Here is a 27,053-nt window from a genome sequence, read left to right as displayed (position 1 = left end):
CCAACCTGGGAAAACAGCTCCTGCATTCTGCTTTGTCTAAGGCCAGCTCTAAAACACGTTATCCCAATCACTTCTCAGCCTTTTGGCTAAGATTAAGAGTAAAACACATCCCTAGGGCTTTCATTGTATTAATAAAACAAGTGAATAAATTGCCTTTTCCTTTATGAGTTTGTTTTCTTTCCTGTTCAATGTAAAAACCATGCTTTATACCCCATGTTGATTTTTTTTTTAATAATAAGAGTCGAGGCCCCCATTCGGTAAAGGGATTTGCCTAGGGTCTCAAATATACCCAGCTGGATCCCATGGATTCTGACTCTTGCCTCGTGCTTCATCCACTACTCTTTGAACAGAGTTTGTGTCTTTAAGACTTTGCTAAATATCTAAAATCAAATTCTTATATTCACTAGAAGAAAATATAATCTAAAGGAAGCTGGTGGTGGTTCCTTTCATGGTGGTTGTGATCCAGACTGTTGGCAACTCTTAGATATTCTCTACTGGATACATGCATATATATCACATAGAAATGTGACTAACCCGTAAGGAAAAGAACTGGAGAATAACTTAGTAACGGCATTATTATTATGCTCAGAGGCTCAGTAAAATACATATACATAGAACTATAACTAAAATTTAAAGTTTACATGTATAAATGTATTACTGTAAATATACATCCACTGATACATGAAACAATCACAACAGTCTGATTATATTTTATAAGATCGTTATATACATAACTACAGGATTTCTGCTTTATATTTATACTTACAAGTAGAATTTTCTTTTCCCCTTTTGGCAGGTAACCAAAGTTAAAAACATAAACTATTTAGAGAAATAAACTTGATACAAAGGGACAAAATAGATGCCAGAACCCTCATGTCATATTGCAAACTTGATTCAAATTCTGTTGCTGTAACCTTTGTGACATAACTTTATGTAAAGGTTTACCGATTTTTTTAAAATTAATATATTATTTACTTGAGTAAATGCAATAATAAATGTTCTAGTCCATTTGGCCTGCTACAACATAAATACCATAAACTGGGTGGCTTAAACAACAAACATTTACTTATCACAGTTCCGGAGACTAGGGACTCCCAGATCTGGTGTCTTGTGCTCTTCCTCGTAGTGGCCCAGGTCCACGCTGTTCTTGGCAGCCCTCTTCAGCAGTTGCTTGCCTGCACTCTTGCCGCTGCCACCCCCATTCTTCTGGGCACCATGGGATGCCAGCGAGCTCCTCTTGGCCTGGCCAGTGCGCCATGTGGTCTGCAGGCAGGAGTCGGAGGCCTGCAGGTTGGCCATGGACAGCATTCCCTGAATGGCTTCCTGCATGCTGGGGCAGGCTGGGGGCTGGCTACGGGCACGGAGAGTCAGGCACTCAGCGCAACACTCTTAGCTTGCAGCCCAGACACTTAGACAACAGCCCATGGCCTGCACCAACTCCTGCACAAACTCCTGGCCTTGGTGGCAGGCAGTGGGCGTGGAGCAGAGAGGGTGGGAGTGAACTGATGACTTCTCCTTTGGAAGAGGCCAGCAACTCCCCCATCCAGCTCTGTTCACCCACCCATACTCCACAGGGAGGGCTGGAGGCCTGGGGAGAGAGATGGGCATGGAGAGGAGAATTGGGAAGACAGCAGATGGGAAGGAGGGTCCAGACCCTCACATGGTCATGGTTTGGTCTCTCCCACCTTAAAGCTGGCAAGCAGACTCAGCGACTTCCCTCCTGCACCCCAGCCACTCTGTGTACTCCTTCATTCCACCCTGTCCCTCTTTCCCAACTGCAGAACTAGCCCTGGGCATTCCTTACCCCACTTCGCAGGGAACCTTCCCACGTGTCACCCTGACAAGGGGCAGCACAGCCCACTCCCTCCCATGGCACATGCTCTCCCCAGTGACCTGCAACTTTTCTCCACACCCACACCTGCATCTACACCTGTACCTACCCCCACATCTGCATCTACACCTGTACCTACCCCCACACCTGCATCTACACCTGCATCTACACCCATACCCACACCTGCATCTACACCTGCACCTACACCCATACCTTCACCTACATCTATACCTGTGCCTGCACCCACACCCACACCTGTGTCTACACCTGCACCTACACCCACACCTGCACCTACATCTCCACCTGCACCTAGCTCACCTACACCCACACCTGGATCTACACCTGTACCTAACCCCACACCTACACCCACACCTGCACCTACACCTGTGCCTACATGCATACCCCCACCTGCATCTACATCTGTGCACACACCCACACCTGCATCTACACCTGTACCTACACTCATACCCGCACCTGCATCTACACCAGTGCCTACACCCACACGCACCTGCACCTACACCCACACCTGCATCTACACCTGTACCTACCCCCAGACCTGGATCTGCATCTACATATGTACCTACCACCTCACCCGGATCTGCATCTACACCTGTACCTACCCCCACACCTGCACCTGCGTCTAAATCTGTACCTATCCCCAACCCACACCTGCATCTACACCTCTGCCTACACCTGTACCCGCACCTGCATCTACATCTGTGCCTACACCCACACCTGCATCTGCACCTGTGCCTACACCCATACCCTCACCTGCATCTACACCTGTGTCTACACCCATACCCACACCTACATCTATACCTGTGCCTACATCCACACCCACACATGCATCTGCATCTACACCTGCACCTACACCCACACCTGCATTTACACCTGTACCTACACCCACACCAGCATCTACACCTGTACCAACCGCATACCCGCACCTGCATCTATACCTGTACCTACTCCCACACCTACATCTACACCTGTGGCTAGCCCCCACATCTGCACCCCCAGCTGCATCTACACCTGCACCTAACCCCACACCTGCACCCACCTGCACATGGACCTGCAGCTACATGTGCACCTGAACAGGCACAGCTGCACCTCAGCTCAGCACAAGCTCACTCCCTTCTGGCAGGCTCCACAGACTCTCAGCCTTTCTCTTTGTGCTGCCCTCAGCTTCAGGTGGCCCCTCCCATAGTGCTCAGCCTTTCTCTCATCTACATCCTTGTCCTATGCTCCATACCTGTGCACACACCTCCTGTCTACACTGGCTCTCCTCCTTCTAGAAGAAGCTTCTGAAACACCCGATATGTGATCAGCCTGTCTAGACACACAAAGTGGTGAGATGGGGTGACCACTGTCATCCCAGAGAACCAGGGGCTTGGTGCTGCTGGATGGCAAGGACCCCCAAGGCCAAGTCCTGGGCTCTTTGGGTACCTCCCTGCTGGGCCCTCCCATGGGATCCAGCCCTGGCCTCTTCATGGGGCCCTGCCCCACCCCAGCCCAAACACCCCTACAGCCAGGACCCTAACCTGTCTGTGCACCAGAACTACCTGGGCAGCTTTACAAATGTCAAGGCCCAGGCCCCACCCAAAAACTCTGAGTCAGGAGTCTGCCCTGGGCTCCAGATGCTGTGTGTAGCCAGGACAGGTGCCCCGGGCTTCCCCACCACTCACGTGGTTCAGCCCAGCAGGTACCCCCTGCAACGTCCCTTTCTAGTCCTCACCCCTGCCCACTTCCCTGTGGCCCAAACCTGGCCCCAGGACAAGGCAGCCCACCCCCCCTACAGGGGAGGCCCGGCCACATCTGTCACTGCATCTGGGCACTCCTGAGCCCATACTTGGGGCACATGGGGTGCCTGCTGTCCTCTCCCTCTGCTCCCTGGACCCACCCCTCCAGGACTCCTGCATCAGCATCACTGTCTCTCGAGCTGCCCATCGCCTCTCCACCACTTCCCAGAAGCACCAGAGGCACTTTCAGTAAAACCATTCAAATGAGAAAGGCTGGCAAACCTGTGGCTGTGAACACACCCCGGTGCTTTATGGGGTCTTGTGTACCAAGAACCCCTCACCAGAGACAGCCCACATGTGAGACAAGAAAGAGGACAACACAGTGGCAGGCGGGCCACCCAGCTCTGCATGCCTGTACCCACCTATGTCACCAGACACAGAGACTGAGGCACCTGGGGCAGTGGCCCATGAGGACAAGTCCCTGCTCAGAAGCAAGAGGGCTCCTAAGACTGAGGGTCTGCTGGAGCGGGACAGGGAGAGGAAGCTGCCGCAGGAAGCCCAGACACAGAGGGAGTCTAGGGCTAGTGAGGCAACTTAGACAAAAGCTGCCCATGCTGGACAGTGCTGAGGCCCAAACCCAATGCTCACTGAGGGTCCAGCAGACTCAGGGGGTGCCCAGTGATGGGGGAGGCACCCTCGCTGCAGCCCTCACCAATGCCACCTCCCAGGCCCTGTCTCAGACACACAGGACTGCGCCGCGTTTCGGGTTTCACAGGAACTGAACAGGACTGAGGTTTGAAAGCCACACCAATGAGAAAATCAAGCACGGTCAGCCTCGAGTACTCCTCAGAAGGCACTGCCGGGAGCCGCCCCCACAGTGCCAGGACCACACCTCCCCTGCCACACAAGCTGCAGCTCTGAGGGCCCGCCTGAGCAAGGGTGGTCACTCCTGCTCTCACTGACATCTCCACAGGAACAGGCTCTTCCAGCCCCAGCTCAGGAGCCAGCCAGAGCACACAGTTCACGCTGCAGCCTCTAGCAGGCCCTACCCTACCCTATCCCTCAACTGGCCTGCAAGGCCCAGAAAGACTGGAGGGCGGGGTCTGCACCCAGCCCCGGGGTACCGGGGTGGCCAGGGACACCCACTGCGAGGGTTCATGCCGTGCCATCTCGGCAACCCAAAAGGATGAGGGCTGCATGCCTGGGCCCTGCAGGGTTGCTGGCGAATCAATGAGCATCGTCTAACTAGTTGGCATGAAAAATAATACATTAATCCCCCAATTATCATACCCAAATCCTCTCTTTTTCCCCCAGCTGTAAACACTGAACAAACTACCCACGACAAATTAACATATTTTCCTCCATTTTCTTCAGCTGTTTTTTCCAAGCAGTCCATACTTAAAACAGAACAAATGGACCATCAAACACTGACCTACGCTCCAAATGGGAGATTTTGGGAGAGGAACTGCCTGCAGCGGGCTGAGGGGGACTGGCGGTCTCAGTGGCCCCTGGCAGGCACATATGCACGTGCACACTCCCCTAAGGCATGGGTTCAGCAGGGGAAGCTCTGGGTTTCTTGTTATCAGTGTGTCCACAGACGGGTTGACCCACTCCTGGGCTCAGATTCACAGCCGGGAGCCCAGGACGCAGTGCCTCCTCACAGACTCAAGCACAAAACCCTCCCCACCTCTGTCCCCATCACCATGCCCCCTGCAAGTCCACAGGTGCCCACAACAAAGCACCTTGTGACCCCTGGGCTCTTGGCCCTGTCTGCCCTCATCTTGGGGTGGCCTCAGACACCCCCTAACTCCACGGCTCCCAGGCCTCTCCAGGGACCTCGGGAGGGGCCTAGGGTGTTTAGAAGCCTCTCCCACCCCTGAGGCCAGTCACTGAGGTGTCGGCTAGTGCACACTTCTTCCCAGAGACGGGCATCCCTCAAAGAGCTGTGTGGAGCACCACAGCCTCTGATAGGGAGGAAGAGCTCATAGCCAGGCTTCACTCCCAGCCACAAGCACATCTCTGCAACAAGGAGCTTAACATGGACAGAAACCACCTAGTGCCAAGCAGGAAATCTGTCCCCTAAGGCACTATGGAAGCCTCCCATCATGCTTCACTCCCAATAATAAAAAAAAAAAACCTTACAGCTGGCTTTCTGATCAATATTACATGAACATAATATTGCATGTAAAACAGTAATACATGAAATAAAATACAGCCAATTGATTTAGCAAAAGCTCTTTTCAATCAAGCCCTTAATCCACCTTGCCCAAGCCTCTCGTCTGTCTAAAAGCAGGCCTGCCCTGCGGCCTCCACCTGCCCCCTGAGCAAGCTCAGGGCTGTGGAGCAGGTGACAGGATAGCCCTGGGTTGCCCATGGATCCTGGAAACCACAGAGTCTCAGAGCAGATCTTGGGAACTGAGCAGGACCCAAGCATGGGCTCTGTCTTCCTCAAGCCAAGTCACTGCTGGACAAGGGACCCGCCACGCACACCCAGACATCACTGCCCAGCACTAGTCAACCCTCCAGGACCTCCAACCTCAAGTTCCAGAATCAGGCAGACGGAGTTTCCGAGCCTGGCTCTGCCACTTCCTAGCAGTGTGGCCATGTGCAAGTGTAAGCCCTCAGAGTCTCAGTTTCCCCATCTGTGCAATGGGAATCTGCAGCTGTCATGAGGACTGGGAGGGCTGTGCTCCCCATGGCAGCTGTGGCACCCTGCATGGGGCTAGGCTAGGGTCAGGCCAGCATTTCTCACCTCCATCCTCAACTGCCTAGTACCGTCTCAGAGTGAATGCCATTTAATAGCTTCCCAGGAACCTAGAAGCAGAGCTTCAGGGGCACCAGGGAGGGGGCTGCAGCTCTGCCCCCTGGGCTACCTGTCTGTAGTACATGTGGAACAACCTATGACATTTCCACCTGAAAAAACAACAGTCTCAGCACTTAAAATTGAAAACCTGTGAGTTCTGAGAGAATTTATTTACCAGGGACCATCACTAGAAAAGTAAGCCCTTGGTTGAAAGCAAAGCCCCAGTGAGACCAACCACACCAGCATATGTACCCTGCAGTGTGCCCTCTGGCATTAGAGCAGCATCTGTACCCTGCGTTGTGCCCTCCTGCCCAGGCCCGGGGCTGCTCAGCACTGGCTCCAGCTGTACGTCCACCTCACAGGCTCCCAGCACCATGGCCGAGGGCCAGCCCTGGGCCTGCCTGGTCCCCACTCTTGGGTGTTGCTGGGTGGTGGGGCCCACCTGCTGGGGTTGTATTCCAGGGCACCGATCTCCTCGCTGGCCTGCAGCACAAGATGTCGGCTGCCAAGCTCCCACTCTCCTTCTTGACTCTGGCATTGTGGCCAGGCTTGGTGTCCGTGTCGATGTGCAGCAAACCCTCGACCAAGGAGTCATCACTGTGCCGCGTGAGAGACAGGGCACCGGTCAGGGGAGGGTCCAGCCACCGAAGTGGCCTGGGAGTTGGGAGGGGGATACTTTTTCCCTTCAGGGACTAAACTAGGTTTTTTAACGTTTTTAAAGAGCACTGCCTTTCTAATGAACACTGCTGGGGTCAGACAGAGGCCCCTGGAGCCAACGGGGCTGGATGGCCCACACATGGGCACACGGGGCAGATGTGGGTGCTAGAGATGTCTCAGGACCACAAAGGACCAAACTGTCTTCACACTGTGCACCATATTCACAGAGAAACTGGTTCAACGGAACCCTTAACACGAGAGAGCCCCAGTGTGTAACACATATAAAGAGATGCCGCAATGACTGGGTGGAGAGGCGGGGGCAGGGCCTGCAGCCTCAGAGGGACCTCAACTTGCGGGAAAGCAGTTAACAGGCTCAAATCCGGATAAACTCTCCTGGCAGGGTGCTCAGTGGGGACAGGCCCCTCGCACGCCCAGGCGGAGGTGACCACTGTGTCTTAGAGTTAGACGTGACCTTAGAACACTCACTCAAGGGTGGGGTGAGGGTAAGGGGCCCCTCCACCATCTCGTGCAGAAACACCCTCAGAGACCACCCTGGAGTCACTCAAACCATGGCCTTGTGCAGACACGTCTGCACATTCCTTCACACACACAGGGCTTCATGGATTCACATCTCTGCTCACACTCACTGACCTGACATGCACCCACATGCATCCATGCACACGTGCATGTCTCACCTTGTACTTCCACTTGGCCTCCGACTTGCTCTTGGTTTGCTCTCGAATTTCCAGCCTCTCCACATCATTCTCTATGTGGACCACGTCCTTGTTGGGCACACTCAGGATGGTCTTTGTGGCCTAGAAAAAAGTGTTGCTGTGACCCAGAGGCAGACGCAGAGGGCCAGTGAGACTCCCTTCTGCCACACAGATTCCGTCTCCTTCTAGCCCATGTGCTTGCAGCTCATGCCCCCATCCATCTACCCATCCATGCATCCATTCACCCACCTATCCATCTACCCATCCATGCATCCATTCTCCCACCCATCCATCCATCCAACCATCCATCCATCCATTTATTCATCCATTCATTCATCCACCCATCCATCCATCCATCCTCCATGCATTTGTTCATCCATCCACTCATCCATCCACCCATCTGTCCATTCATCCACCCACCCATCCACTCATTCATCCCATTCATTCATCCATCCATCCATCCATCCATTCACCCATTCATTCATTCATTCATTCATCCATCCATCAGTCCATCCATCCACCCACCCATCTTCCCACCCATCTACCCACCCATCCATCCATCCATGCATCCATTCGTTCTTCCCATTCATCCACCCACCCATCCATCCATTGACTCATCCATTTATTTATCCATTTACCCATCCACCCATCCATTCATTCATCCTTGCATCCATCCACCCATCCATCCATCCACCTATTCCTCCATTCATGCACCCATCCATCCTTTTATTCATTCATTCATTCATTGATCCACCCATCCATCCATCTACCCATCCATTCATTCATCCATCCATCGGTTCATTCACCCACCTATCCATCCATCCATTTGTTCATCCATTCATCTATTTGCTCACCCACTGATTCATTCATCCATCTATCCATCTATTCATTCCTCTATCCACACATCCATCAATCCATCCATTCATTCATCCATTCATTCATCCATCCAACCATCCATCCATTTATGCATCCATCCATTCATCCACCCATCCATCCAACCACCCACCCATCCATCCACTCACCATTTGTTCATTCATTCATCCACTCATCCATCCATTCATTTATTCACCCATCCATTTGTTCATTCATCCACCTTTCCATCCATTCATTCATCTAACCATCCATTTATTCATCCATCCATCCATCCATCGATTCCATCTAACTATCCATTCCATCCACCCATCCATTTGTTCATTCATCCATCCATCCATATATTCATCAATCCATCCATCCACTCACGCACCCACCCAACCACCCATCCATTCTTTCATCCATCCACCCATCCATCCATTCATCCATCCATCTACCCATCCATCTATCTACTCATCCATCCAGCCAGCCACTCATCCATCCATCCCTTCATTAATCCATTCATCCATCTACCCATTCATTCACCATCCATTCATCCACCCATCCATTCATTTATTCATTCTTCCATGATCCATCCATCTACCCATTCACCCATCCACCCATTCATTTATTCATCCATCCATCCACCCACACATCAATTCGTTCATCTATCCACCCATTCATTCATCTATTCATCCATTCAACCATCCATCCAGTCATTCATCAATTCACTCATTCATCCATCCATCTGTTCATGCATTCATCCATCCATTCGTCCATCTATTCATTCATTGACCCATTCATCCATCCATTCATTTAGCCATCCATTCATTTGTTCATGCATTCTTTCATGCTTACCCTGAGAAAGGGAACACAAAAGTGTCCCACTACATCCCTGTGATGCTGGCCCTGAAATGTCCTGGCCCCCAGCAAGTGGATAACAACCTCCTCCTGGCAGAAGCTCACACTCAATGGTGCTTGATCTCAGGGGTTCATGGTCCCTGAAGCCCAGACATAAGATCCTCTAGTTAGAGTGGGTCTTCAGGGATGGGCCCATCTCTCTCACTGTCCACTGGGACTCCGACTATCAGGGCAACTCTGCTCCTGTCCTCATCCCTGAACACCCTCCCCTCCAATGGCATTCTCCCTGTTGTTTCTGCACAGACACCTCATCTATCTTCAGGCTTCAGCCTCAATGCCTTGGCCCCAAGGAGGATCCAGGGCTTCTTTGTCCCCTGGCAACTGCTCATCTGGCTAGGAACCTAGACATCCCATCTTGGAAAACCACCATGCCTCCCCCACCAGGTGGCCCTCCTGAGTGCCACCGCTGCCACAGCACACACACACTGTGCTGCCTTCCTCAATGAGGGCCCCTCTCCAGGCCCACTGCTCTGTGGCTTGCTGGGGCAGAGCCTGTCCACCCTGAAGGGTCTGGGCCAGGATATTGCAGGATTGGGTCACGACCAGGCAGGGAAGTGCATCTTCTAGGCAGACTGACCTCACAGAAGAGCCCAAAGCCCCACATCCTCCCAGGGGCCCCTGGAGAACAAGGACAATGGGCCCTAGTTATATCTATGGGCCTGGCCCCCAAGAGATATTGCAGCACCTCTGGTGATGAGGTGGGGAGTCAGGGTGAGGGGGCCCTACCTTGCCCTTCTTGGGCGGCTCCATCTTGGTCAGTGCCTCCTTGGTGTGGGCTTTGAGCAGGTCCAGTTTGGGGACATTAGGCAAGGCTGACTCTCAGGACTTCTTCGCTTTCTTCTTGCCTCCATCTTTGAGATTCAGCATTTTGTGGAGCCTTGGGGGCTTAGGGGGTTTTGGGGGCTTGGGGATTTTTGGATGGCTTGGTCATCTTCACAGTTTTGGGAGTCTTTTTTTTTTTTGGACACTTTCTCCAGGAGGGATTGAGGCGGAGTGGCCTCAGTTGGAGGCGGGGTGGCCTCAATTGGAGGCAGGGGCTCCTCCTTCTCCCAGTCCCCATCACAGACATCATCTGAAGAGGCGACAGTATTCATTTCCGGTCAGGTGGCTTTGGAGGCATTCTGGGGTACAGAAGGAAAGGGTTACTTGCTGCTTCTGCCAAACTGTGGCCCAGGAGGGTCTACACACCAGGATGCTGGAGACCCTCACTGCTAGCCTGGTGGGGAGCTGTTAGCCCAGAAAGGCTCAGCTAACCCACACAATCATGTGACATGCTCACACCCACCCCACGCTGTTGTCTCACACCTGCCATATACCATCAGTCACTTGCTCTCCCCAAGGCTCTTCTGTTCTACCCTGAGCACAGTGACTGGGGGCTCATCCAGGATCACACATGCTGGGACTCCAGGGGCTGAGGCAGGGGCTCCTCCCAGAGAGTGCGCTCCCCATGGGAGCTTCAGAGGGGCCAGTGCCATCTCTCAGTCCCTACACACTCACACCAGGACACAGACCCAGCCAGAGACCTGGGACCCTGAGCCCTCACAAAGGCAAGCTTGCCCAGGAGAGTGCAGAGAGTACTGTCTGGAGCTGGCAGCTCTGTGTCAGGCTGGTCCCCAGGCCCAGAGAAAGACAGGCAGGCCCTCCCCCATCCCCAGGGGTCCAGCCCAGTACCTGGGCACAACCCCACCTCACTGAGCCAGATCTCTTTGGCCAAGTCTTTGATGAGCTGTGAAGGTTTGAAGTGCTCCAGGAGCTTGTCCTCATGCTCTGCCAAAGAATACAGGGCAATGGGGCCCAGGGTCAGCGCCAAACATGCCCCATGGCCTTGATCTACCTGCATCCTTCCAGGCTGTCCCGATTGCTGAGACACCCAGATGAGCATTAGGAGAGGGGCTCCCCAGCCAAATTCTGTCCCAGCAAGAGGTCTCTGCTGTGACCCCCATCAATAGGTGTACAAACTGAGAACCAGAGGGAACAAGCATGCCTGAGGCCACCACCAGCGGGCTATGGAGTAAACATGGGTCCCATCCCTTCTTCCTGGTCAGAGGCCACTCCACTGGGCCACACAGCTGAGGTGAGGTGGGAGGGGCACCCTGGACTGCCCTGGGCCTTGAGGCCTGAGGGAGGTGGTGGCTGCAGGATGGCCCTGGGAGTGTACTGGCTGCCTCTCCTACATGGCCCACCCATGAGAGAGGCAGGCTGCACATGGTGTTACCTGAAGCCTGTACTCCCCCTCCTGAAGGCTTCCTGCAAACCTCCACTGGCCCTCTCTGGCCTGGGAGAGGGTCCTTCTCCCTCAGGAGTGGGCAAAGAGCCTCTGCAAAATGAGAGCCCCAGCAGGAAACACTGTCCCAGAGGGTGCTCAAGGCTAAGCCAGACCTTCCCCTCCCTTCTGTAGCCAAAACCAAGGGAAGATGCTAAGGAACACAGGAAGAACTTCTGTGGGGGCATGCACAGGAGGGTCATCAAGGAGGGTCACAGGGAGCGGATGCCCGGGTCACAGAGCAAGGTGGCTGGGGTGCTGCACCCGCATCAGGCAGCTTAGCTTCTGAACTGATGCCAGGGCCAGCCAGGAGGAGCCAAAAGGGCATCCCCAGCACTCCCTGTCCTGGGGCCAGCCACTCCCCCAGTCCTTCTCTGCCCCCACCAGGTTCCAGGCCTTTCTGTGGTCACACAGTGTCATCCCACCATGAGCCATCTGTCCTCCACCCGCAGACCCACTTTCCTCCCAGGACACATGGGCACCTGCCCACCCTCCTCCCACCAACTTGTGAGCCCCTGGTGGAGGGTGCTCTGCACCTACATCTGTCCTCCCCCAGCTCTCAAGTGGCCCAGTCAGTGGAGAGCAGGGGACAGACCCATGGGGTGTCTGGGGCAAAGTCACACCCTGGGCCAAGCCAGGCAGGAGAGCACCACCGACCCTGCCAGGCCGGATCTTACTGAAGCAGGACAAGCCCTGGACATTGCTGCTGGGTCTCCGGGGAGGTGCTCCCACCTGTCACCGCTTTCCTGCCCTGGGGCATTTGTGACATGATTCCTACCTGCTTCTTCGTCCATGGTTGGAAAGCAACATTGAGAATTTTAGCCCCTTGGACTAGATGAGGGGGCAGCTGCTTGCCAGATTTGTGAGAGCCCAGGAAAGAGACACTGGGTGAGGTGGGTGGGTGCCCACTGCCCACAGGTGCCTTCAAGCCCAGCCACACAGCCAGACTGGGGGACGCCAGGTCCAGCCTTCCAGAGGTCTGCCTTCACCCACGGCCACCATCCCAAACGCCAACGGTTCCTCTTGGAACCTGGGGGCGCCCATCCTCCTGGTGGCCTGCCCTGTGAGAGAAAAGATTGGCCCTCCTACTGTGCTCCCACTGTCTCATCCTCCAGGCCCCTAACACAGGCTGCCTGGCTCTGCTCACTCTGCCCAATATCCCAGCCCTGACTGAGCAAGAGGCCACAGTCATGCCAGGGGCCGGGCCACAGGCTGTCGCTGGGCATACACCAGACATCCCCAGGCACCTCTTCCCACCTCATGGCGCCCCTTGGCACAGTGGAGGGACAAACCACAGCTCAGCTGAGAGATGTGCTCCTGCTGTGGGCCTCCATTGGAGAGGGCTCCAGGGCTCTGACTCACCAGGGAAATGACAGCTCCCTGGGTTTTCTCAGTCCTGGGGGCCAACTGAACTGTCATCCCCTCAGAGAGGAAGGCCCAGGCAGAGAGGACATGGCCACGGTGGCCTAGCTGGCCAGTAATCAGGCTGGCCTTGTAGGAGGGCTTCCCGGGTGCTACCCTGATCCCCTCCTTGCTGGCACGAGTCCCCTGAGGGCAGGGCTAAACTCCCATCCTGGGCGCTTCCCTCTGCCAGAGTCAAGCTCAGGGCTTCACATTTAGGGAGCAATGGGAAAATCTTACTGAAACCTGACCAGCCATGACTATGGACCATTTTTCCTTCTCAAACTAGGGCTAGAGTGCAAAGGGTTCTGGGTAAAAGAGCTCTTGACTGCTATCAGAACCAAAAAAAGAGCAACTAAGAGCAAATTCTGGTGAAGGGCACACTGAGAAAGCAAATCATACATAAATGCAAACCCTCCTGGAGGCTCCCTCATGCTGCTGGGCAGACTCTGGAAACCTGAACAGGGTGGTGGCTGCCAGGAGCCACCTGCTCTCATTTCTGAGGGTGTAACCAGGCAGGACCTGGAACAGAAGGGGCAGCCCAGGGATGCCACAGTGTGTCCACAGAGGGCCAGGACAGAGCCGCAAGCCTGCCTCATGGTCCAGCTGCCATGGCCCTGAGGGATCCTAAGGGGACCCAGAGCCCACTCACACCCACTCCTAAGCTCGTGACAGAGCCAGGGCCCCACATTCCCAATGGAGACAAGTGTGGAGTGTGGAGCAGGTGTGACTGATACCTGCACAGAGGCCATGCACACTTGCCCCTCTCAACCCACAGCCCAGCGTTCATTCTAAAACAAGGCACAGTCTAATCAGAAGGAGAGGCCCAGCCTGTTCAATCTGGTCCTGCATTATACAGACGAGGAAACTGAGGGCCAGGAGGCTGAGTCCCAAGGGGACTTGCTCAGGCCACAGGAAGGTGGCATTCACACCCTGACAGCCCTGACCTAGGTCTGGCCGCCCCCACAGCCAAGAGCCTCAGGCTTGGACGCCCACCCTGGAGTGACCAGTACATTTGAACGCCTCCAGCAGGTGCTTCCCCAGGTACCAGAAGGCGTTTTAGAAGTCGGGAAACTGAGTCAGGCTGCACAGTTGCAACCTTCTTTCCACTTCATATGCTCTGGAAGCCACCAAAGAGCCGTTCTCAGTGCACTGACCATCAAGCAGGCGACGATGGGGGTGGATCCAGGCCCCAGACACACCAGCTCAGGCTTCCCCTCTGGGCCCTGCATAGCTGAGGTGGACCAGCGGACAATCGCCCTGGGTGGCTGCAGGCCTTGATGCCCATGAGAGCTCTGTTGGTGCCTGAGAAGAGGAGGGAGCAGCCTTTTAAGCAGTCCCAACCTCACCAAGGGCGACTATGACCGTCCAGCAGCCAGGTCCCTAGAGACGCCGGCCTGCACGATACCAGAGCCCACCTCCTCCTTCCTTCCACATCAAGAAGAGGCCCACCGAGGCTGATGGTCATGTCCAGGTCACCCACAGGCAGGCTGAGCCAGTGCTCGGCCCAAGGCATCTGGCACCGACCCCGCTAGAGAGAGGACACTGCTGTGCGGAGCCTGAGGGCAGACAGTGAGGCAGGCACTACCTCCTCTGGATCTCCACTCAGGCTGTGGAGGAAATGTCCCGTGAGGGCCAGGCAGTCCACAGGGGTGAGTGTGGCATAGATCCAGCCTGAGAGAGAGACAGGAGTGTTTGGTGCCCCACCTCGCTCCCATGAACGGGCTTCTCATGGCTCCAGATCAGAGAGTGGCAGAGACCAGCACAGGCCTTCCCCGGCCCAGCCCAGGCTCCAGCTCCTGCCCACCTGTGCCTTGGTGTCCTGTCCACCTCTGCAGCTTCACCAGCATCCTGGGGCCTCCCTGGGAGAAGCTCTCTGGTCCTGGCACCACCCCAGCCTCCATGGAAGGGGGTTGGGGTAGAGGCTGCATCTGAGGTGGCACGGACTAGTCAGTCCAGCCCTGTACCACACAGACAGGGAAACCGAGGCCCAGAGCTGGGGAGACTCGCTCAGGCCACATGAGCGCAGTACTCAGAGAGAGGAAGCCCCAGCCTGTGTCCAGCCACCCGGCCTCCCAACCACACTCAGGGGCAGGAGACAAGGCCAGGGCAGCTGCATTGCCCCCAGAACTGGGACTGGACCCCGGGTTATCCTCGGAGACGGAGCCTGGGCCAGATCCTGGGAAATCCACAGCTCTTTCTTAAATAGCTGTGACGGTGAGGAAGCCGACGGAGGGAGGAGGGACCCAGAGATTACAGAAGATTCTGAGGCTTATAAATCAGTAAAATGTGAAGGCCTCAGTTGATACTTTTTTTAAATGGAAAAAAAAAAACCCTATAAAACGATTCAAAACTCTGAACACAACTTAGCTATTTGAGGATACTAGGGAATTGTTGTTAATTGTTCATTTTTTGAGGTATGAGAACAGTATTGTAGCTGTGTTACTTCAGAAGGAAAAGCAGCCCTTCAGAAATAGTGGAATATTTAATAAAACAGCAGGATGTCTGGGATTTGTTCTTACATCATGTAGGGGCACACAGCGGCTCATGACGGGCTTTCTCCTTCAGCACAGACTCAAAATGTCCCCTAATGTTGCCTTAATTAGGAGCTAGCGCCCTCCTCCCTCACTGGCTCTGATGCCGTGGCTGCTGTCCCCACACAAGGCTCTCTGAGCTGGGTCTCCAGCCATGGGCTCAGTCACAGTGAGCCCAGCCAGGCTGTGAAAGGGGCTGACTGGCTGTGCAGCTCCAAGGTGGCCTCAGTGGTGAGGAGTGCCCACGCTGACCAGGCAGCACAAGCTCCATTGCTGGCCCCTCTGCAGGGACTGGGCTGGGGTGGCGTTAAGCTCCAGACAAGGGAGCAGGCATGCCAGGGATGCAGACAGACCCCGTGGTGGGGACACAGCCCGAGGGAGAGGGGCGTAACCTTGATGAGGGCCGGCAAGCCCTAGGACATGATCCCCAAAGCTGCCTGCACTCACCTGAGGGGATGAAGAGGGTCTGGCCCTGCTCGACGATGCACTTGCAGCATTTGTGGACCTGGTCAGCAAAGAACATCTCGCTGTGGTTAAAGGCAGACTGCCAGAGCTCATCCAGGGAGATGTTGGCCAAGGTCAGCCTGATGAGATAGAAGGTCTGCTCCCCCTGCCAAGAGAGCCTGTTGGCAGAGCTGCTCATGTGGAACACGGGGGTGGGGGGTGCAAGTGTTAAGTCTTAATGTGAGAAGTATCCCATCCAGTTCCACAAATCCTGCCTGCAACACTGAGAGCACAGGTGCTTTACAATTCAGAAGTGTGCATGTTAGGAAGGTTCTGGGTATCAGGCACAGTCAAGAGCTAAAACCCGTAAATCCCACATTACATAGTTTTGAGGCACTACAAATGGTGTGGGTGCCCAGGTTGCAAATAAAGCTGCAACTGGTTGTCAGAAGCATTCCAGGTAGCTCCACTCTTGAGAGCCACTTGGATCCCAGGCTAGGTCAAATGATGCTACTGTGTCCCAAGCAGTCTTATGCCAGGCTCCAGGAGGGGTTCTGCACTGGGAGCAGCGAGACCCCTGTCCTACTGTAGTGAAGCCAAGGCAGGTTCCAAGAATGCCCCAGTGACTTGCTCAAGGCCTCCCAGAGGTGGCATCAGCACATGCACCTGCCCCCAGCTCCAGCTCCAGCGGGTCTGGAGTAGCTCAATGAGCACCTGGGGGAGCCCATAGCTTAGGGTTTCCTTTGTTTCTGTTGCTATTTATGTCTCATTTTTCTTCTGGCTTCCCTCTCTCGGCCTTGATGATGAGATTCCTAGCCTTCCCTGCCTGCTCAAGATGCCCCTATCCTACCTGCTGCCTCCTGTGCGGGGCCCTGGCTATTGTTGGCCCCTTCCAGGATGTCTTCACAACACCCCCCTCCCCCCACTTTCTCCTCTAAGTGCACGGTCACCCAGCAGCCTCACCCAATTATTGAGCCTGAATCCCATTAGAAAAAGGAGACACTCGTGCAGTTCTCTGATCCCACATGCACCCCTGCCCCTTCACCCACACATGCACCCCTGCCCCTCCACCCAGCAATGTCTCCATGGCCTCCTGTCCCAAGGATGGATGGTCCAGGGCCCACTGGGGAGTGGCATCTTGTCCACAGTCAGGGCTCCCGGGGACTGCAGACCATCTTGCAGATGGGTCACGGCTACGGCAAAGCCGAGGTGCCCTAGGGGTGTGGCTCACCTTGAGCACATGGTACCAGGCGGAGGCGCCCCCACAGTCGACGTGGAAGTCAGTGTAGCTGTCCTTCACGCAGATCAGGCAGGACTTCGTCACCTTGGGCTTGGCCAGCAATGCATCATCTGGCCAGGAGTTTTCTACCCAGAACAGTTTCTTCATGGTGTCAGGTGGCTCCACAAAGCTGGACATTCTGGGGGTGGGACAGGAAGGTGGTGAGGGAACGTGGGACTCCCTTTTTGATGTCCCCTGGAGCGGGAAACATGCTCTGTGAGGCACGTCCCACACTGTCTCACCACCTGCGGGCCAGAGGTCACAGCTCCCATTTCACAGAGGAGCACACAGGGTCACAGAGGGCATAACAAGCCCAGGCGCTGGCTGTGGCCCTGGCAGAAGACTGGATCTGATGCTGGCCTCCACCCCCAGAAGATGATGAGAAGACCCCAAAACCATCCATCCCTGAGAGGGAAACTCCGGGGACCTGGAAAGCGAGTCTTTCTGGATTGGCCACGTGCATATGGCTGTGGCGCGCCGGGCTGGAGCATAGATATCACTTCTCACATTCAGCCCAGGTGCCTCTGGTGTCACCTGGACAACAGCCACTGCTCTTCAGAGCTGACAACAAGGTACTCGCGACACCTGGACACATCAGGTCACTGTCAAATCCAGCCAACTCATATCCAGCGAAGATAGGGAAATGCAAAGGCAGCCTTCGAGTCAATGAAATGTCACCGTCCTGGATAAAATGCACTACATTTCATCAAAAACGTCAAACTAGGCCAGGCACGGTGGCTCACGTCCGTAATGTCAGCATTAAAATTTATATGTAAAACACACATAATATACATAATCCATCCATTCTTTTTCTTACTCAAAGAACTCATACTGAAACACACTCTTCTCCACTGTTTTTTACTTGAAAATACATCCCAGAGATGTTTCTCTACCAGTTTGTTAAGACCTATCTCCCTCTTCTTAAAGGCTATACAGTATTCCATCACAAGATATTCCATACTTTTTTTTAAACCAATCCATTTGCCAGATATTTAATGTCCTTTGTTTAGAAATAACGCTTTAGTAAGTGTCTCTGTGTAGATATTTTGTGGTATTTTTGAGGCATATCTGCGAATTCCTACAGGTGAAATGCTATGTAAAAGAATATATGTATTTAAATGTTTCATACTTATTACCAAATTGCCTTCCAAAAAGTTCCACAAATTTGTATTCCATGACGAATGGTGGTATAATTCTTTGCCAGGGATTTGTGTTCTCAAACTTGCATTTTTGCCAAATTGATAGTTGACTTTTAATAGGACACTGATGTTTTACATTGCTTATTTTCCTATTTGTTCAGGTTTTCTTTATGGGTTTGTACGTAGTCAACCTTACTAATCTTTTCCTTTATGGCTTCTGGTCTTCATCTTTGTTTTAGAAAGTTTGCCCACTTTGATATACTAAGTTCACTAATGTTCTCTTCTATAACTTCTATGCTTTTGTTACTTTGCAGTCTTTGATCCATGTGGAATTTATTTAGGTTTATTGATGTCACTTTATTTTTTTCCCAACTGTTTAGCCAGGTGTTCTACACTATTTATGAAGGCAGTCATCTATTCCTTCCTGACTCGATACACTATCTTTATGTTTACATCTATTTCTGGATTCTTTCTGGATTCTCCCCATCTCTCTAGTTCTTGAAATACCAAATTGCTTTAATTATTATTGCTTCTTAATCTATTTTGATAATCTGATAGGCACAATGTATTCCATTACTCTTCCCTACATCCTCCTTGTAACTTCCTACATATTTCATATTTATGTTAGAATAATTACCAGTATTATTTTCTTAATTTTCTCTATCAAAAGGAAATGACTCTGATAGAATGCTCTAAGTATTCTGTATGCTGTATGCTCTATATTTTTAATAGACACCCCTTATTGGTTTCAGAAACTGTAGTTCCCTACAAAGCTGAATCTCCAGGCAGTAAGCAAGCAGGACTTTTCATTTCCTCTTCTAAAATTTGCTTTAGCCTTTGGATTCAAGCAGAGATGTACAGAGCCTACTAATCTCCCACCTTTTACAGAGCACATTTAATCTGTATCACTACACAGTAGCCCAATTCCAAGTTGCCACTCCCTGTTTCTGGACAGAGATTCTGGCAGGTCTGTGGCTTGTGTCACGTGTGACTTTGTATTTCTGTTCCATTTCTGGTCCATAGGGAAACCTGTGATGCTTTTGAGTCCAATTTACCACTCCCTCTTGACAGTCCGTGTGTGTGTATTTCCCTCTTAGGTTTTCAAAAGGAGATTCTCAGAATCTAAAAGTATAATTATCATTTAATGAAGCTTTGGGTGGTCATGATCACTGGGGCTCGGGGACAAGATCATATGGTCATCTTTCACTAGGAGACTTTTCGGAGGTTTGTTTTTATATCTGGAAACTCCAATATGTTAAAATCCCCTTGCATAGCCAAGACTTCCACTATATTCCTTCAGAGATATTCTGAGTTCGATTCCAGGCTGCCTCAATAAAGTGAGTAGCACAATAAAGTGAGAAGCACAATAAAGTGAGTCACACAAATTTTTTGTTTTCCACTGCATATAAAAGTTATGTTTACACTATACTTCAGTCTATTGAGTGTGCAATATCATTATGTTTAAAAACCTAATTTAAAATACTTTATTGCTAACAAATGCTGACACAGAGACATGAAATCAGCACATACTGTTGGAAAAAACGGCGCCAATACACGTGCTTGATGCAGGTTTGCCACAGATCTTCAATTTGTAAAAAATGCAGTATCTGTAAAGTGCTGTAGAGTGAAGTCCAATAAAAGAAGGTATCCTGGCATATGTTTTTGCTTAGCAATATAGTGAGACTTTTGGGCATTAGTCTATAGGCAATATCCTTTGCTTCACACCTAACTCTAAAGTTAGGGGCAAAGAGTGATGAGTGGGGATAGGAAAAGATGACATCGGGAACTTATTAGATGATGAAGTGTCCATGCTCAATTTTAAAAACTCTTATCATTTTTCCTAGACAGCAGATTGTATAATATGAATTCTCTGATCTAGCTGGTTGTGCTGTTTGATTTAGAAAATTGGGCATTGGAGGGGTAACTGTCTATCAATGGCAGTTTTTTTTTTTTTTTTTTTTTTTGACAGAGTCTAGCTCTGTCACCCAGGCTGGAATGTAGTGCTGCGATCTTGGCTTTCTGAAACCCCCACCTCCTGGTCTCAAGCGATTCTCATGCCTCAGCATTCCAAGTAGCTGGGGTTATGGGCATGCTCCACCATGGCTGGCTAATTTGGTGTTTTTTTGTTTTTTGTTTTTTTTTTGAGATGTGGTTTTGTCATTTTGCCCAGGGTGGTCTCGAACTCCTGGCTTCAAGTGATCTACATATTTTTGACAGATACCCTTTATTGGTTTAAGCATATTTTGGCTTCCCAAAGTGCTGGGATTACAGGCGTGAGCCAACGCACCCAGCCTCAGTGGCTGTATTTTCTTACATTATTGTTACATGGTACAGGTTTTCATAATATTGAAAACAATACAATGTGAAAATAAATATAATCCCCGATTTCTTTGGTTCTTTTAAAAATATTTTATTTTTTAGTATATGTGTTTAAAGTGTAGAAGACAATGTTTTAATATATACAGTGAAATGGTGTTTGGGGTCTTAAATGTGAAGTAATCTTTTCATATTTCTGTGGTTATTTTCTTATTTTTTTCAAAGGTAGAAAATACTTTCATATTCTCACAGGGGAACCACTTAAGAAAAATGTCAAATTTTCCATGAATGTAAGAAATCTTCAATTACATGAGGGGAAAGGATGCTTTTGGGATGGGACGAACACCATACGGGCTAAGTCAAGGCCATTTCAGAAACTGTGACGTCTTTTAAACTATTCTCTGCCATGTTCCTTTCTACCTTCCAAGGTTTAGGAGGAATTTCTGCCCATTAGAACAGGTCAGAGATTTACAAAGTGCCAAGTTTTCTAAAGGAGAGATTCTATAGAGACTGAGAAACTGGTTAACTTACGTAACGCATTTTTGGGTATCCTGAATTATTTTCATTAAATGTACTCGTAAGATTCTTAAGATGAGGAATTATGCGTCACACTTTTAAAAATGTTCTCAAAAGAACTTGCTAAGGGCTTGACAAACACTTGCTACGTTAACTTACAAAACACTGTTGGCACCTTCTCAGCATTTTAATCCTGACAAATCTCAGGACTGACAAACTGCATGTTAATGTCCTTGTTTTCTATCGAATGAAAATATTTAATTTTTGGAATGAATTGAAACTCAACCCGGATTTACTGAATACCAACCTTGCCTAAGATGACAAATCATTCTTGAGAGCAGCACTGTGTCTCCAGAACCCCAGAGCAGGGCCAGGCTCTCTGGATTTTAGCTCTAGGTGTCCTCCCATTTGTCTTTCTTACCGGGTAAATGAAATCTTTATTAAAATCCAAAAGTATAAGACAATACTGTTTATTCTTAGAAGCTACCACTTACAGAGGAGAATAATGCCCTAAATTATAGATAAATTGAATTCTAATGACCTTGTTCGCTTTCTAGTTGTCACCCAATGTAAGCATTTCTGTCTGCAGGTCACCAATATGCCTAATAAAGCATGAAAAGCCATCACTGATGATTTTCTGATTCACTCATCTTTGAATTCATCTGCCTTGCTTAGAGTGAAAAGGAAAATGTCTCTATATTAGTCCATTCTCGCATTGCTATAAAGAAATACCTGAGACTGAGCAATTTATAAAGAAAAGAGGTTTAATTGGCTCATGGCTCTGCAGGCTGTACAGGAAGTAGAGAGGCTTTGGCTTCCGCAAAGGCCTCAGGAAGCTTCCAATCATGGCGGAAGGCAAAGTGGGAAGCAAGGCCTCTTACATGTCAGGAGCAGCAGAAAGAGAGCGAGGGGAGGTGCTGCACACTTTTAAACAGCCAGATTTCTCAAGAATTCACTTACTATTGCAATGACATTACCGGAGGGATTATCTGCCCCCATGACCCAATCACCTCTCACCAGGCCTCACCTCGAAAACTGGGGATTAAAATTTGACATGAGATTTGGTGGGGACATAGATCCAAACCATATCAGTCTCTTTAAATTTCTGTGTCCAAAAGGGAACATTCTTGGGTACTTTATTCTATTCCATTAATTTGGTAAATGATTATTTAAACCCAAGGAAGAAGCTTCTTGAATGAAATAATTATAAAAATATGGATCTTGATACTCTACTAGGTTAAAGCAAGGTTTTTGTTATTGTTGTTGTAGCAAATCTCTTATTAAGCAACTTTAGCATTATAGTCTCAGTAAAAAATAGTGAGTCCATCCCAGCATGCATGTTTTTGGTAAAGTGATCGTAACAGTGGAGTAAGTAAGTTGTGATTGCTTTCTTAAAGGACACCTTCAAATAACTGTCACCTGTCTTCTGTTTTATTCTACCACTAAGTGGGGGCATCCCCATACTTCTCAGTTGAATGCAATACTAATTCCTTTACCATCTTCAACTTCCTGTCTATGCATTCCTTTCATAATCTTTACAAATTATGATGCTAATCATCTTACAGATTTTTTCACTCACCTTAGAGTTATCATAATTCCTCCTGCACAAATTTTAAGGACAGAAGTTTTGACCCCAATGATCCCATCAAGATGTTGGGTTTTCCCTCCAAGAAGTTTTCAGAAAACTGACTCCTAGATAGTGATCAGGTTTTTGTTAAAAAGTATCCAAAAGATGAATATATGTGTCTTAAATAAGCTTATTGGGTATTTTATTTTACTAGGAGTCAGAAATATAAAATGTTTTTACATTTTATCACATATTAGGGATCTGAAAGTGATATACTCTTATGGTTATAAAGAAAAAAAGAATGAGCTCACATTCAATGAAAGATTGTGTCTTTTATATTGAGAAAATAATTTGAAGACAAAGGTAATGAGGAACCCAGTGCAAACTGCTAGTGGACTCTCAAAGGTGTCAGTACTCAGTGATTCTTATTTTTCTTCTCTTTTTTTGAGACAGTCTCACTCTGTCACCCAGGCTGGAGTGCACTGGCACAGCCTTAACTCACTGCAACCTCTGCCTCCTAGGTTCAAGCAATTCTCGTGCCTCAGCCCCCTGAAAAGCTGGGATTAAAGGCAAGCACCACCATGCCAAGCTACTCATTTATTTACTTATGTGTGTATGTATTTATTTATTTTTATTTTATTTGAGACAGAGTCTCACTCTGTCACCCGGGCTGGAGTGCAATGGTGCTATCTCAGCTCATTGCAACCTCTGCCTCCCAGGTTCAAGGGATTCTCCTGCCTCAGCCTTCAGAGTAGCTGGGATTACAGGCATGCATCACTGCGCCCAGCTAGTTTTTGTATTTTTAGTAGAGATGGTTTCACCATGTTGGCCAAGCTGCTTGTGAACTCCTGACCTCAAGTGATCTGGCCCTCTCAGCCTCCCAGAGTGCTGGGGTTACAGGCCTGAGCCACCGTGCACAGCCCAGTTTATATATATATATATTTTTAAACAGAGATGGGGTTTCACCATGTTGACGAGGCTGGTCTCGAATTCCTGACCCCAAGTGATCCGCCCACCTGGGCCTCCCGAAGTGCTGGGATTACAGGCATGAGCCAATGCACCCACCCCTGAATAATTGTTTTGTCTGTACATTTCTCATGTCTTATATGGCATTGTAAAGGCAATCAGATCTTTTCATTCATGTGGTTTTGGACCTTTTCAATAATGGTATTATTCTTTGTACTTAGAAGCTTGGCAAGCACTAGAACCCATCTCTCAAGCAAAACAGGCTGAAGACATCAGGACATATAGCAGCTGCAGCTTGAGGGAGGTTGCATGAAATATTAATCCTGCTTCTCTCAGAACAGAGTCCTGCAGCAGAGCCAATGAAGCAATCACTAGCTCCACAAATAAGACACTGCAATAAATTTAAAAATACCTAAGATGTTTTTGTAGTCTGTGGTAACAACTATGCATGGTAGAAAGGCTAGTGAAAAACAGCTACATAGACCAATGTAACACAATAGAGAGCCCAGAAATTAACCCATGATATATGGTCAACTAAATTTCAATAAGGATACCAAGAATACGCAGTGGGAAAATGACAGTCTCTTCAATAAATGATGTTGGGAAAACTGGATATCCACACACAAAAGAATGAAACTGGACAGCTGTTGTACACCATACCCAAAAATCAACTCAAAATGGATTAAAAACTTAAATGTAAGACTTGAAACCGTAAAACTCTTAGAAGGGAACATAGGGGAAAAGATCCTTGATACTGGATACAACACCAAGCAAAAATAAACAAGTGGGACTATATCAAACTAAAATGCTTCTGCACAGTAAACAATCAATAAAATGAAAAGATAACCTATAGAATGGGAGAAAATATTGGCAAACCATATTATCTGGTAAGAGTTTAATATCCAAAATTCCTAAAAGATTCATACAACTGAACAGCAGAAAAACCCACAAATAACCTGAATGAAAAAATGGGCAAAGGACCTAAATAGACATTTCTCCAAAGGAGACATACAAATGACTGACAGACATAGGAAAATGTGCTTACCATCACTAATCATCAGGGAAATGCAAATCAAATCCACAATGAGGGTGGCTCATATTTTTTAAAAAAAATAACTGTTGGTGGTGAAGTGGAAAAAAGGAAAACTTTGTATATTACTGGTGGGAATATAAATTGTTACAGCCATTATAGAAAATAGTATACAGGTTCCTCAAAAAATTAAACATAAAACTGCCATGTGGTCCAGCAATCCCACTATTGGGTACATATCCAAAGGAAATGAAATCAGTATGCTGAGGAGGTATTTGTACTCTCATGTTTACTGCAGCATTCTCAGCAGCCAACATATGGAAACAACCTACGTGTTCACTGATAAATGAATGAATGAAGAAATTGTGGTGTATACACACAATGGAATATTATTCAGCCCCCAAAAAAGGGAAACCCTGCCATTTGTGACATGGATGAACCCAAAGGACATTATGTTAAGTGAAATAAGCCAGATACAGGTAGACAAACACTGTATGATTTTACATATATGTGAAATCTAAAACAGTGAAGCAGAGAGTAGCATGGTGGTTGTCAGGGGCTGGGGGAAGGGGGAGATTGGAAAGTGATGGTTACAGGGTACAAAGTTTCATCATAGTGCCTATAGCTAACCATAGTGTACTGTGTACTTAAAATTGCTAAGAGGGTAGATCTTCTGTTAAGTCCTCTTATCAAAACAACAATAATCATAATAAAAGGGGTGGGAGGAAACTTTGAGATGTGACAGGTATGTTTGTAACCTTGATGGTGGTGATGGTTTCATGGATGTTTATCCCCAAATTGATCAAGATGTATACATTGAATATGTACAACTTTTTAGATGTCAATCATACCTTAATTAAGTGGTTTAAGAAAAATAACAACAACAAAAGGCTTGTGGAATACACTAATCAGAGAATATAAACATCATCAGGGAGTTGCAGAAGCAGCATACCTGATTACTTGGCCTGATTTGGGGCCAGACATGGGGAAGCCAACTTCAGGAACAACCAAATGGGAATCCACTGGACTCACAGCACAAAGCTACCTCAAAGCAATCTGGAAGATATGCCAAAATGACACATTACATGAAAAAAAAATAAAAACGAATTACAATTCTAAAGAAAACTTCTGAAGTCCGCAGATTGTGTGTGCGTGTCCATTTGTGTGCATTGTTTTTTTCCAGATCTTTTCTTGCAAAATTAAAAAACTTTTCCTTTCGCATTTTCCCATCATTCCACAGTTGCTTTTCTTTTACCAAGTCCTAAATAGCCTTTACTCCCTTGTCCACCAGTAAACATTGGTTTCACAAAGCCAAGAGTTTATCTAATCTTCATCCTAAAAGAACGGTGATCCTTTACTGGTGATTTGCATTTTCTGCCTAGAAATCTAAACAATTTTTCTTTGTTTTTGAGCTTAAAAAATTTAACCAGAATATAGCTTAAGGTTAGTGTTTCTCTATGAATCTATCACTAATTATGTATAATGTTGTTATCTCGTATCTTTTGGCTATTCTATCTTTAACAGGTTTCTTCATTGGTGGGTTCTCTCTACTTCAGGAACATCAATTGTCTTTACGTTGATCACTTTTTGACTGTCCTCCATTACTGATTACATGGTCTCTTATTGCGTTGTCTTTTATTCTCTGCACTCAACATGATTAAATTAAGCCTTTATATCAGAATTTTAGTTTAGCTAATCATATTTCAATCATTACTGTTCTAATTTATCGGTCAGTTCCATGGTGGTTTGTTTTAGCCCTCAGTTTCTTTCTTTTGCTTTGAAATCTTTCTTCTCATTTCACTGTTTTATAATCTTTGATTTCCTTTAAAAATATATATGTTCTTTCATTCCTTAGCAACATGGTGCAGTTGCATAAAATTGTCTTCCTTTCCTTGGCTTCTGTTTTCTTAAGTTATCATTAAGTTCTTCACTTGTCATTTTTGTATTCAGTTTTATTCATTCAATATTGATTTACTGAGTGCCTAACATGTGTCAGGCACTATCCTTAATACTAAGGAAAGACCTGCTAGGGACACCATGTTTCTGCCCTCATGGATATTACATTTCAGACACAGAAGTCAGACAACA

At 48.9% G+C, this 27,053-nt stretch overlaps 1 protein-coding gene and 1 pseudogene across 1 annotated transcript; both read right to left on the bottom strand.

The window, feature by feature from the left end:
* Positions 1-557: 557 nt before the first annotated feature.
* Positions 558-1,329, bottom strand: LOC134756395 (lysine-specific demethylase PHF2-like). The gene has a single exon (XM_063697141.1). The coding sequence runs from the start codon at positions 1,327-1,329 to the stop codon at positions 1,063-1,065; it is 267 nt and encodes an 88-aa protein (XP_063553211.1). The 3' UTR covers positions 558-1,062.
* Positions 558-27,053, bottom strand: part of LOC109023105 (lysine-specific demethylase PHF2-like) — a 43,123-nt pseudogene continuing 16,627 nt past the window's right edge.

This window comes from Gorilla gorilla, chromosome 14 (assembly GCF_029281585.2).
Source record: "Gorilla gorilla gorilla isolate KB3781 chromosome 14, NHGRI_mGorGor1-v2.1_pri, whole genome shotgun sequence".
NCBI classification, from domain to species: domain Eukaryota; kingdom Metazoa; phylum Chordata; class Mammalia; order Primates; family Hominidae; genus Gorilla; species Gorilla gorilla.
The sequence above is the reverse complement of the archived record's forward strand: the minus strand, read 5'-3'. Positions and strand labels throughout refer to the sequence as shown.